At 34.0% G+C, this 12,927-nt stretch overlaps 1 protein-coding gene across 2 annotated transcripts in view; it reads right to left on the bottom strand.

Annotated features, from left to right (window-relative positions):
- The window catches only part of LOC145662607 (phospholipid-transporting ATPase ABCA1-like), a 1,231,974-nt gene that overhangs the window by 424,287 nt on the left and 794,760 nt on the right, over positions 1-12,927 (bottom strand). For both annotated transcript variants that reach the window (XM_081728328.1, XM_081728326.1), the window contains 2 exons: positions 7,311-7,368; positions 4,064-4,209 (listed from right to left, as the gene is read on the bottom strand). In XM_081728328.1, the coding sequence (XP_081584454.1) occupies positions 4,064-4,209; positions 7,311-7,368 (204 nt within the window). The remainder of the gene's footprint in view (positions 1-4,063; positions 4,210-7,310; positions 7,369-12,927) is intronic.

Genomic DNA, 12,927 nt, shown 5'->3' on the forward strand with positions numbered 1-12,927 from the left:
TACTATACCCTGCCATTGTTGGATGGATCTAATGCAAAAGCACAAACGAAAGGAAAAAAATCAATCGGATGGATATAGTAGTTTCATTAAGTCTAAGGATTGTGGTTTTAACCATTTGTAAAATTGTAGTACTCTGTACAATACACAATACTTTCCTCGGAAACGGCTAAACTTACAGTATATCCAAAATAAGGTAAAGTTATTGACAGTCTTGCCAAGAAAATAGACACTGGTGACTCAAAGTGTTACTTATCATGAGGGGACCGCATGACAAATTAAATGAATCAGATTATGAAGCTATCTGCAATTTCTTAACTACTTGTATCCATATGCCAATCATTTCTAGAGTAGATACCGGAAACAGCAAAATTGGTATTATCCTAGATCTATCTAATACTGACCCTGGACGTAAAACCAATAGGAATTTCGAGGTGGACTAGCTTCTCTTCAGATCCCAATAAGACATGTTTACGTGATTTTGGGTAGACATCTGGCAACGGGCATAAAATTGGCTAATTTTGAACTTTGAATTCAGTTTGCCGCCACATGAAAATGTCACATTATGAACAGAATGTGGAATATGTGCTCAGCGATATCAATAATAACAAAGATTTTACGTGAACGTAATTTAGATGTGGAACATACATGGTGAAACTGATTTTGAAAATTACGAACATCATCAACTTCAAAGATCAAATATTTAAATATGTATTATTTTAATTCAAAATTAATTTGCATTTAAACTCTCATTACTTTCGGAACACCGTAACATTTTCCTATGTCCAGACTTAGAATAATTTCTTCGCAACATTAACTTATATTTTCAGTTCTGTATCTTGCAATTGAAGTAAATTAGCAGGTTGTTTAATTCTTTTTCTGCATTCTTAGTGTAACGTGTGATGACGTTCTATCTACACAATGTCTTTTCAATTTCACATCAGACTAATGAACGGATAATTCATTGACTTAATGGTGACCAAAAGCAAGGAACACGTATCGTCGAGAGAGTCCCCATTTATTCTAAAGGCAGCGCATTCATTGCCATAAAAACAAACCTTTGAGAAGCCGGGATGTATTCGACATTAGAGGGAACGTTTATACTATCTAGGTTTACATCTCTGGCTGTTAATTGCATAATTTGGCCTCCGGAATTGAAAAAACAACTTCGTGAAACTTCCGGACTTCCATAGTCTTTGTCGCTCATTCATCATTCACTACTCATCGCCATGCTGAGAGGAGCATCGGCGGGGGTCAAAGGCACTGTAGTACATATTTCCCATCCTTACGTTCATTAATTCTCCCTTTTACATTTTTCTGACCCCATTCTCCATCAAAATTTGCTTTTCTATCAATGTGAGGATATCACTTCACAAAGCAACCCAGGTCTCGATTTCAATACTATTTTATTAAACATTTTTGATTCAAAATTGAGGAACAAGTTTGTTAGCTGAAATCTCCACTATTTTATCCTTTATAATCAGAGCTATAGGGCTAATCTCCGTACTGCACAATGTTTCCTGAAACGGGGGTATCTTTTCATATATAATGAAACAACATACTTCATTTTTCTGCCAAATTAAAGAGGATAGATACTCTAGATAAGAAAAATTGATAATGTTCTTACATGATACTGCCATTTTTAAATATGGCGGCCATTTTGTGATATTTTAGTTTTCTTTGATTATTTTTATCCTTTCATAGAAAATAGATATAAGAATACAACAGATATCGAAAATAAACGCAAAATAAATGTAATAGGGCATGAGAGCTTTCCAATGGTACAATATATTTTTAACGCAAAATAAATGTAATAGAGCATAATGAGAGCTTTCCAATGGTACAATATATTTTTAACGCAAAATAAATGTAATAGAGCATAATGAGAGCTTTCCAATTGTACAATATATTTTTCTATCATTAAATTTGATTTAATTAGTGAAGTTTTCGTAACTCAGGATATTACTTTCCATATTAAATTAAGGAAGGTAAAGTCAGCATACCACACTATTTTCTATATATATATCTGAGTAAAGAACGTAACTGCTGCATCAATTACAATACATCAATTTTGTTATATGCGTTCAAGTCTGCGATAATAGTCACCATTAGTTTCTTCACATATCTTTTCTAGGTTATGTCGTTTAATAGGAACTGCCGTTATTATGGAAATATTGAATGGGATTCACGTTATCTTGTAATATAAAGAAATGGAGTAATTATGACTTTAAACAGAATGAGGCTGTAAAAAATGTAGCAACATTTTATCTTGAGTGTTCGGAAACATCGCCAAGTATATGTAGACGAGGGTGGTTGCACAAAATGTATTTCTCCATCAAATATATAGAGTTAATAATTATTTAAAATCTAGTTTCCTTCAAAATATGTCCCTTAATGGAATAATTATATAACCACTCAGAGGAATGTTAATGTTATCAAAAGTCATAGAAAGACTAAATAAAAAAAATCTGTGAATTTTTGAAGGTGATTTCGAATTATCTGCATTCATCGGGGAAGTCCTCATTGCTATGAATCAATCAATAAAAAGAAATACAGAAAGTTTATATAGTAGATTCTAGTATCTAAGATTAAAATTAGGAATTAGATTTCTGGATTTTCGGCATCTATTGGCATATTAGCCCGTCACGTAGGAGAGATAACACCCATCAGTGATCACACTATTGGGGAGGAATTGGTAGGAAGAAAGCAGCCTGGGACCATTAATTTAGGTACCATCCCGACATTTACCTGGTGTGAGTGAGGAACGTCCAGAAAACAATCATTCAAGATGGCTGGCCTGAAAAGCTTTTAAATATTTTCGACCGAGTGTCCACACCGGTTATTCCGGTATGAAATCATGCATTGAGATCCTCAGATGTTTTCCCTCAAGAACAAATTAGGAAATTTGAATAGTAGCAATTCCTTGAGGGGACCCTATATCTAATAAGTCTTTTAAAGGATCTCAAAAGCTGACAGGGAAAGATTAAAATCCCTATCGCCAAACACTTTCATTTTTTTAGATATTGGATAGATTTCACTATTTGAAATAGGATTAATTTATCTTCGAGCGAAGGCTCAATCTTGAAACATTTATTCGAAATATACAATATTTTTTTTTAAAAAATGGCATGCTGCTGTTCGAAGAATAAATTGAAAGTTCAACGCAGTCGGTGTTGACACACTTTTCTCAAACAAATAATAAATCGTTCTCAAAAATCAGCTGGAATGATTTTTTCCCAAATAAAAAGAAAAGAAAATGTTGTAGAATGGGAGCTTGCTTATCATAAAGTATTGCTGATAAGAAAACATTTCAGTCTGTTCTTACCGTAAGACTATGTGACTATTAGTTTAAAATCCATTATAAGTTAACGAAACAGCTCAGAAAAATGGAGAAAACGTGCTCCAGTACAATTAGAACAAAAAAATCCATATATTGTTAATGCCAAGGTGATGCTTCATAACATTCTAGCCAATGTGTCCCGGAAGTGTCTGCTAAGAAACTTCTGCAATTTTAGATCAACCGGAAGATTCTATGTAACATACAAGAAGAAGAAAAGTAGAAGAAATTTCAATTACTAAACGCTTTTTATTAGTTGAATTAAGTTATACTGACAAAAAGGATATCTGATTGAAAAAGGAACATATTCTTGTATACTTGAATATTCCTCCAAATCACTGAAATTCAAGTTAATAAGTAACTGAAATTTAACCAGTTTATTATTTTCTATAACGCATGTAGGGTTCTTCTCTAGATAACACGGTTACCAATATATATACTGTATAATCAGGCAAATCATTCAAATCTACGAGCAAAGCAGAATGCAGTAAATGTAAATAAAATATCTCTTTAATTATTTTTGGTCCTTTATGCTGCCATTCGCTTCGCTATTAACTCCCTCCCCTATAATTTTCTAACGATTGAAAAAAAAATCAGATATGAGACGTGGACCTACAGCTAACCTCGGATCTGAATGATATGAACTTTCATCGTTTGGTAATTTAATATAACTTTATTTCTCATGTGTAGTTTGATAATCAAAATTATAATTTAATTTTGAAGGTTTACCTGAGAACACGATACTTTCAGACTCCTTTTCTCTCTGTGCAGGCGTTTAATAAGTAGAGCAAAAACCTGGTTCATTTTCTTCTTTTCTACTTCAACTGACTCTTCAGAAGCATTCCTTTTTATATTTTCTTCGTATATGACCTTAACTAACAAAGAAAATTTTATTAGATTTGTTGAAATCCATTGAGTAAAACAAATTAACCTATGTAATATCAAATTTATAAATTATACTGTATAATTTATACAACATTATACTGTAAATTATAGATATAAATAAAGCTTGTAAATGACCTTTGAGACCTTTCCAGAACACCAAAATTCTAATAACCCTGGTGTAAGAGGAAGTGCATACTAGCTATCATCATAGTAATTGGGTAATTAAAATCTGTGTATTTCAAATAAATCAATGTTTTATAATAGGACATTTTTTTCTACATAGTTATACCGTATACACGCATGGAACTACCGAACCACAAATTCCGTCAGAAACAAGTAATGTGAAAACACAGATTAAAACCCCAGAAGAGCAATATCCATAAATAAACATATTAATTGATAGATACCACTGAATTGAACAAATTTATATCGTGAGCATATGTCTTAATGGGTACAGCTTTCAACAAAATATAGAAAAATCTAAAAATAGATATCATAAATTAGCCACTCCATTTATTAAACTGAAACTGTTACTAAGGTGTACCCTGTAACGTACCCCGTTCTAGAATATAAGAAGAGCAAAGGTATCCTTGGGTGGAAATTGAATCTGGAACAAGAAAATATCCTCAAACATTCACCACACTTTCAAATTTGAATTCACTGACAATACTCAGATTAATATTACGCATATGGATTGCAAATCTGTTTGCGTAACACTAACAGTAATAGGAAAAATATCTGAATAATTATAATAATTTTATATTTATAGTTACTGATCAATATCAATTCTGATGATTCAATGTATCTATCTTGTAAGAAGGAAAATGCTTGGTTGATAATATGTTTATATATCCCAAACTGATAGGATAAATGAGATACAATATTTAACAAAATACAATATAAAATCTTAATATTTTTCCATATATGATTCACCAAGGTTACTATTTAAGCCAATTGAGTTGAAGAACACAATATATTTAATAAATACTAATGAGCCCACTTACGAAATACTCCAACTGCAATTTATTTGTAACACAACATAATACAGGTGTCTCCAAAGAAACGGAACCACTAACCCTTCTTTATAAAATGTTATATGTATACCTTTCTTTGTAGGGCGTTGAAGAATCTTACTCACTACTTCTCGAAGCTCAACTCTATCGATCCTTTGTAATATCCCGATATTGAATAAATTATCACACACTCCACACAGAAAAGACTTATTAAAAGATATTTGCACGATATACAATTGCATGCAACTTGATTATATACAAAAAGCCGCTCGAAAAATGAGTAACTTATTATCTTTGCGTTGCCCATTTATTCCAATACTCCACTTAATTTCACTATCGTCAAGGTCTTTTAAACTCTTGTTCCTATCCACTGTCGTTGGACAAAGTTATGACTTCCCGTATGAACTCAATGTACCACAATACCCTATAATTCCCCTTTTTAAAACAGTGGTGCTGCGTAACTACACTATAATAAGATTTCTCATAACTTTTATCTTTCTCTTCTCTCTGCCTATATATGTTTCTTTCGAAATCGTTACAACCCTCATCAAGCTTTTAGTTATAACGCTAGTGGCACAACAATACACAGGATGGTTAATGAGACCTAGCCAAAAATAATAATTAACTATTAAGGTTTGATTAATTAATTAAGAGAGTTGAAAAATATTCAGTTACATATCTCACATGAATTAAGGTTACTAAAATTGGACCAACCGAAAAATGTGCTAGAACTATTTTATTTTTATAAATTTCCAGTATGTTGCGACAAAGCAAATAAGTACATTACTGTAATATCTCGAAAAACACATGGTCTCCATAGCATTCTGAACCATAGAAACATTCATAACTGTCAGACCTGTTTTATGATTTGAGCTTCTTTTTTCAGTAGAACGAAAAATGAAACAAGAAAAAATACACGAGCATATTGTTCTGTTACCTCCAAAATTCTCAATCTAACAGAACAATACAAAATCGTCAATAGAAGAGAGAGTGTACAAAGATAATTTGAGTGAGTACGCCACGAATATCTGCTTCCATCGCTACACTCTGGTTCGCAGTAGCACGCATTAGTAGTATGATGCGAATTCGCAACAGTAGTCTAAAAGGAGCCCAAAGATTAAACACATATCAATCTGTAGATAACTCTAAGGTGAAGAAAGTGAGATGATCGAGAGGAAATTATTATGCATAACTTTCAAGAAAAGTTAACTTTTATAATCCTAAAATCTATACCGTTCATTAGCAATATTTAATAATTCACAGTTGTTCACCCTGCTTAAATTTTAACTATATGTACTGCGTACTATATTCCCTGTATGTAAAAATGCAGTTATATATCAGATTGTATCTATTGTTGTTCTTCTAATAGTAGCATACTTTCATCTACATTTCCCCACATAATTCTGACGCCTACAATTTTAATACACGTACTTGTAAAATAATTTCAAAGAAGCTTAACTGCTAAGTAAAGCACTTTATTAGTCACACAATAGACACAAAGTCACTTCAAATGTCTGTTTGGGGACTATCATACAAGATCTAAGGAGTATGTTAAACAAATCTATTGCAGCACACAACACACATATCGGAAAATTGACTATTGGATCAAACAGAGACATTTTTAAAACCTGAATATTCCTATTTAACGCAAAGATTTTCCTTCAGGCTAGTCTTAGACAAATAATTTTAAGGTGCAAGGTGTAGGTTTGGAAACGCTTAATCGTCTATTCTAAAAGTTCTAGTACATTTTTGATAAATCATCTCTGTGTTGTTCGACGTGAAGTAGAATCTTGTTAAAATAACCTCCAATACTATCCTAAAGTATATTAAATAGATCTATCATTTTATAAAACAACATCTACTCAATGGATACTTTTTCATGAAAAGAATATTATTCTCTGTATCCGCGGCGACAGAGCATTAATTTTTAAAATTCATGTACACATATTGTGAACCCCAACATATGTATTGGTCTCAACAGTATAGAAAAGATTAAAATTTCTGGTCGATATGAGATTTCATAAATCAAAACAAATATGCATTTCTCGAGTGTCATTTATTTATTTGCATTTACCTACCTTCAGCATTTTCACCCCTTTGTTTCATCTCAAAATCAGTTATAGCATTTATGAACACCTGAAAAAAAAATATCATAATCACTTTAAAAGTGCTATGAGCTAGTGAAGTTTTGTCTCATTTAGGTAACATTTAATCTGTACAATCTCTATAGAAGTTTAATTTTCTCTTTCCAATTTATAACAAATATTTCAATTTAATTAAAGAATTCATCGTTCACGACTCTTACTTGACGCACAAAAAGGATAATTTTAGAAAATGGTCGATGTACAGCGTGGTCTAGAAATGGGCGTACCCCTAATTGGTGTTTACTGACGGTTTTAAATTTTACCTACATCTGTTTGGTAACATTGCTTGGCATTGTCTGGCAACATTGCTATCCATGTTTATTTGTTTCCTGCTGTTTTTCGCGATTCACGTGCGCAATTACCTTAATCAGACGCTTCCTGGAGGCTGGATTGGAAGAGATTTTGCATCTTCACCAGCTTCCTTTGCCGGGCCTCCAAGAAGTTCCAATCTGACGACACCAGACAACGCTTTCTGATGTTTCATAAAGCAACAAGTACGAAACACTCGATATCACATAACGCAGGAATTACGAACAGCTGTGGAACACGCCTTCACCCTCGTAACTCCGGAGTATCTCCGCAAAACATCTGAAAGAACTTGGCGCAAAATTCAGCTGTGTTACGACATGGATAGTGATGATACCGATGTTTATGACTCTTAAGACACTTAAGACTTCAAGGTAACTGTGTATAAACATTCTACCATAACTAACCCTATCCTGTTTGAAACTAAAGGGAGAGTACGCCCACTTCCGGACCACCCTGTAGATCAGAAAAAACTAGTAATACGTTTTTATAAGTTATTCTTCAAGTAACACTGTCATGGCAGTTAAAATTTCCCTATACTCTCCAATAAACTGAGAAAAGGATTGTTAGAGGTTGCGGAAAGGACAGAAAACACAATAGTCAGGGCGTACCTCAATTTTAACACTGCTTTTAGCCTAAGGCTGAAAACTTACGGGTATAAATTTTCCATTTTTTCTTGATTGATTTCAATCCTAAGGAATGAGAATTGAGCAAAAGTCACAAACACTACATACATCTTGTATCAAAATCGATTTTTTTTTTTAATGAAATTTGCGTGAAACTTCTTTACGAAAGATCTGGATGGAATTCAGCCTCTGTTACATAACTGTTAACTCCATGTATTGGAGATAATAGATCAGTTTCAAATAAAATATATGCTATTATCGTACATAATTATTTTTCTTAAATCCTGAAGGTGATGAATTCTTCCTTTTATCCTTGATAGATTTCAACCCCAAATAATGATAACAGAATTAGTGCAGTCGCTTGGCACAAAAATATTTCTATTCTGGATACCAGTATGAAACTTGGCAAATTTATTAATTATAACATGTCGAATGAAAAACCGCCGGGACACAAAACCGATGATCACCCCGTCGGACAGAATTCAAGATGGCGTCCAAAATGGCGGCACAAACTGAAAATACTCCAATTTTGCCGTTCTTCGGGCCAATCTATATGTTCATTGGCATGCTAAATTCAAATAACGCGCTTTTAAAAATATTAAGGTAATAGATTTACAAATAAAGGAATTATGGCATATTTTCATCCATTTTAATGCAAAATTAAACATGCTATTTACTGTAAAATCGAAAAAAAATCGTTTTTAAACTTTGAATGACGTGTTCAGACCTTATAAGTAAATCCAAAGGTATTATTGTAGTTAAGTGTTAAGTATGTGTTTTTAAGTAATCTCATGTTGTTTAAGTAATCTCAGTAATCTCATGGACTGATATATTAGTTGATGCTAGAGTAACATCAACTGGACGAGCTGAATCGCTTCTATCATGCTCTCATATCAAGCGCGCTCGCTATGCTCACCAAGTAACAGTGGCTGCACTATATATTTTGAAAACAAAAGCATACGAAGCATATAAATATATCAACGTCTCAGAAGGAATGTCATATTTAAATTTTAACGAATGGTGTAATCTACGCAATGAAGAATCTCCGCGATTTATTTTCTGGTCAATAACTATGGAACTACAGATTCTATTGCTATCTTTCTTACAAAGTGTGCGTGAAGGAAATTTTGTACAATTCAAAACTATTCTGGAAGATATATGTCCCTGGATGTTTGTTTTAGACCACACAAACTATGCCCGCTGGTTGCCAGTTTTCATCAAAACCTGAAAGAACTGGAGATGCGCCATCCGTTTATATATAAAGAATTCATGAACGGCAAATTCGTAAGTCAGAGGAGCAATCGAGCATTTTCAGCAATGACGAATGGCCATTTGCATGAGCAAAATAACAAACAAGTTAAAGGAATTGGTGGAGCAATAGGTCTTTTTGACAAACCTGCTGCACTTTTGGAATGGATGGTTGCAGGGCCAGATGTTGTAAAAATGATATCTGACTTTGAAGAACAGTTTTTGATGGTGAAGAAGATGCAGGTGATGAAAATAAATGACGTACAGCATAAGGAAAGCAGCAAAGCTTTTGAAAAGATATAAGGAACACGTTTTAAATGTTGTAGTTTCCTTTAAAAACTATGGTAACCTATTTGAAGAAGATATATTAACAACAGCAGTTAGCAAAATATGTGCAACAAAAGATGCAGAGAAGTCGGCCAGAGAAGCCAAGAATCTTGGAAAATGTCTGTATGAAAATTTTGTACAAGAGAGGTTGATTGAAGGGAAAACATCAATTTATACAGTAATTAAAAGGTGTAATTTAGTGTTATTTAACAACAGAATGACAAAGGGGAAATCTAAACTTCAAATGCAAACAACAGTCCTTAGAAAGGACGCAAATATATTATGCAAATTATATGTGGCGAGTCAGATTAGGCAACCTGACGTTACAACATTTTTTCTCACGAAACTCACCCATGCCCTCTCTCTATTAGCGAGTTCGGCAAACTTCACAAACCATCAAGAAAGTCTGACATTATTACCTGTTTATCTTCAGATGTTTGTGAGAATAATGACAGTGACTGTAGTATTTCACTTTGCTCGGCTATTGTTATAGATGGTGCTGCCCTTATACATTCTCTTACTCTAGGTTCATCTAAAACATTTGGAGAATTTGCAACCAAAATATTTCGACCTGCCGTAGAATCTCACCTGCAGAAATTTGATACAGTTGATGTAGTATTTGACAGATACTTGGCAAGAAGTCGTAAGGCTGACACTCGTTTGAAACCAGGTTCTGGAGAAAAAGTGTTAATCAAAAGAACAACACCATTCCCAAGAATATTTAGGAAATTTTTGCAAGTTGATGAAAGTAAAAAGCGACTTTTCCACTTACTTGCTTCTAAAATTGAATCACTGGAAGTTGGTTGTAAGGTTGTTATTTGCACTGATGAAGACCTCATAATTTGTGTAGGATCCTACCATAACAACAACCAACTGTCTCCTTGTTCACAGAAGAAGCAGATATAGCAATTCTTCTACATGTGAAAGATGCAGTTTTATGTGGCCACAAAAATGTTGTAATTTCAACAGTTGATTCAGATGTAATAATAATTGCTGCAGCGGCCCTGAAGGAGTTGCAGGCTCTCGATTTGCAGAACTTGTACTTTATTTCCGGTGTTGGGAAAAACAGAAAACAGTTTTCACTCTGTGAAATGTTACAAAATGTATGTCCTGAAACTTGTGAAGCATTGCCGTTTTTTCATGCTTACACGGGTTGTGACACAGTATCTTCTTTTCATGGGGTTAGTAAAACTAAAGCTTGTAATGTGTGGAAGACACTGCCAGAACTAATGGATGTCTTTATTCGATTGTCTACCTCATTCATTTTATCTGATGATGATTTTGATATGATACAGTATTTTACAGTGCTTCTGCATGACACAATCAGCACAACAAAACAGTCAATGAATGCAAAAGGATACTTTTCACCAGTGGCGGCCTCTGAGGCAGTGACGCCGTGACATGTCACTGCCTTGAGAGGTAGAAGATTCAGAATATTAAAAGAAAGCGAGTTAAATATCATAACTGCTTCTGAATTTCTTCCTTTTTTCTGCCCGCTGCCGTATCTATTTAGTCGCAAGACCTAGCGCGAAAGACCTGGCGGTGGCAACTCTGCTTCGGTGACTGTCACCAGGCCCTTGCTTCTGAATGCTGCTTGGCATAGTGGTATCACCATATACGCGCCCTATCAGCTGTGTACGGGAAAGGCTTTCCATTGCTTCTAGCTCGTGACAACGAAAGCTTGTCACGCAGAATCCGAAAGCAGCCGATATTTCACGATCTCATATACACTGCTTGGGGGTTGCCGCGGGTTTCTCACACCAGGTGGAATTTTCAGTCTCGTGGAGTAAATACAGTTTACGAGTATCGGAAAGATCTAATTGATGTTATGTTAGCAATAGAAAACTGTGAAGATATAACATTACAAACCATCTTAACTCAATCTTCCGCGTACAAGCTATTATTAAATGAAGAAAATTTCGTATTTTGGTCGACTTTTTTCCACAAGATTATGCCACACGTAGAAACTATTTTCAGCCAACTACAGAAGAAATGTACTGATCTTGTCAAGGTTCGAAAACATCTGCATAATTTTCAACTTGGTATGCAGTCAGTCAGAGAACAAATTGACATTATTCAGGAAGTAGAAACCGAATTAGAAACTGCAAGAGACGGACCATGTGCAAAAATATGGCGAAGTGAGGCGTTCTATAACGACAAAAAAAGACAAGCATTAGAAGTTTGTGATGCAATCCTAGTGGAGATCAAATCTAGATTTCACTTCACTGAGCACCTTGTAGCTACGAGATTATTTGCTGTAGAAGAATTTGACAATTACAAAAAGGGGTTCCCCGATGGTTAAAAAATATCCCTTCTTGGAGGAAAAGAAATTAAAAAGCGAACTTCAAGTGTGCTATTCGAGACGCGAACTGAGAACGGTGTCTGGCGCGGTGTCATTCTTAATGTTCATTATAGACGATGAATTGTGCGACATGTTTCAAGAAACAGTTAAACTCTTACAGTTATTGATAACTATGCCAATGTCAACAGCAGAAGCAGAGAAATGTTTCTCGATGTTGAACAGAATAAAAACTTTCCTAAGAAATACCATGAAAGAGGAAAGATTAACTGCGTTAGGCATGTTGTTATGTGAAAAGACATTCGTTAATGAGATAGATAATTTTAACAAAAAAAAAAAAATTATCGACGTCTTTTCCAGCAAGAAAAATCGTCGCATGGAGATTCAGTATCGTGCATCTTAACTAGTCAACCAAACGTGTTCAGTTGAATGTTCGAAGAGAACAAACAGTGCAAGTGAAGTGTTTCTTTTTAAACAGTGTACTCGTGTTTTATTCAATATCAGTGTGTATGTGTCTTTTTTATCAACAAGATAAATAACAAACTTAGTTAAATAAGAGCATCTCAAGATTTATTCCCAAATTTGATTTCTGAATTCACTTCAATATATAACTGACTAGCATGAAGAAGAATAGAACTTCAGTGAAAGAAGCAAGAGAACCAGTACCTACCTGATTACTGATAATGTAAGCACAATCGATTATAATTAAATTGAAATTCTATATATGTTCTAATAATAATAATAA

This window comes from Thermobia domestica, chromosome 10, assembly GCF_964235325.1.
Source record: "Thermobia domestica chromosome 10, izTheDome1.hap1.1, whole genome shotgun sequence".
In the NCBI taxonomy this organism is placed as follows: Eukaryota; Metazoa; Arthropoda; class Insecta; order Zygentoma; family Lepismatidae; genus Thermobia; species Thermobia domestica.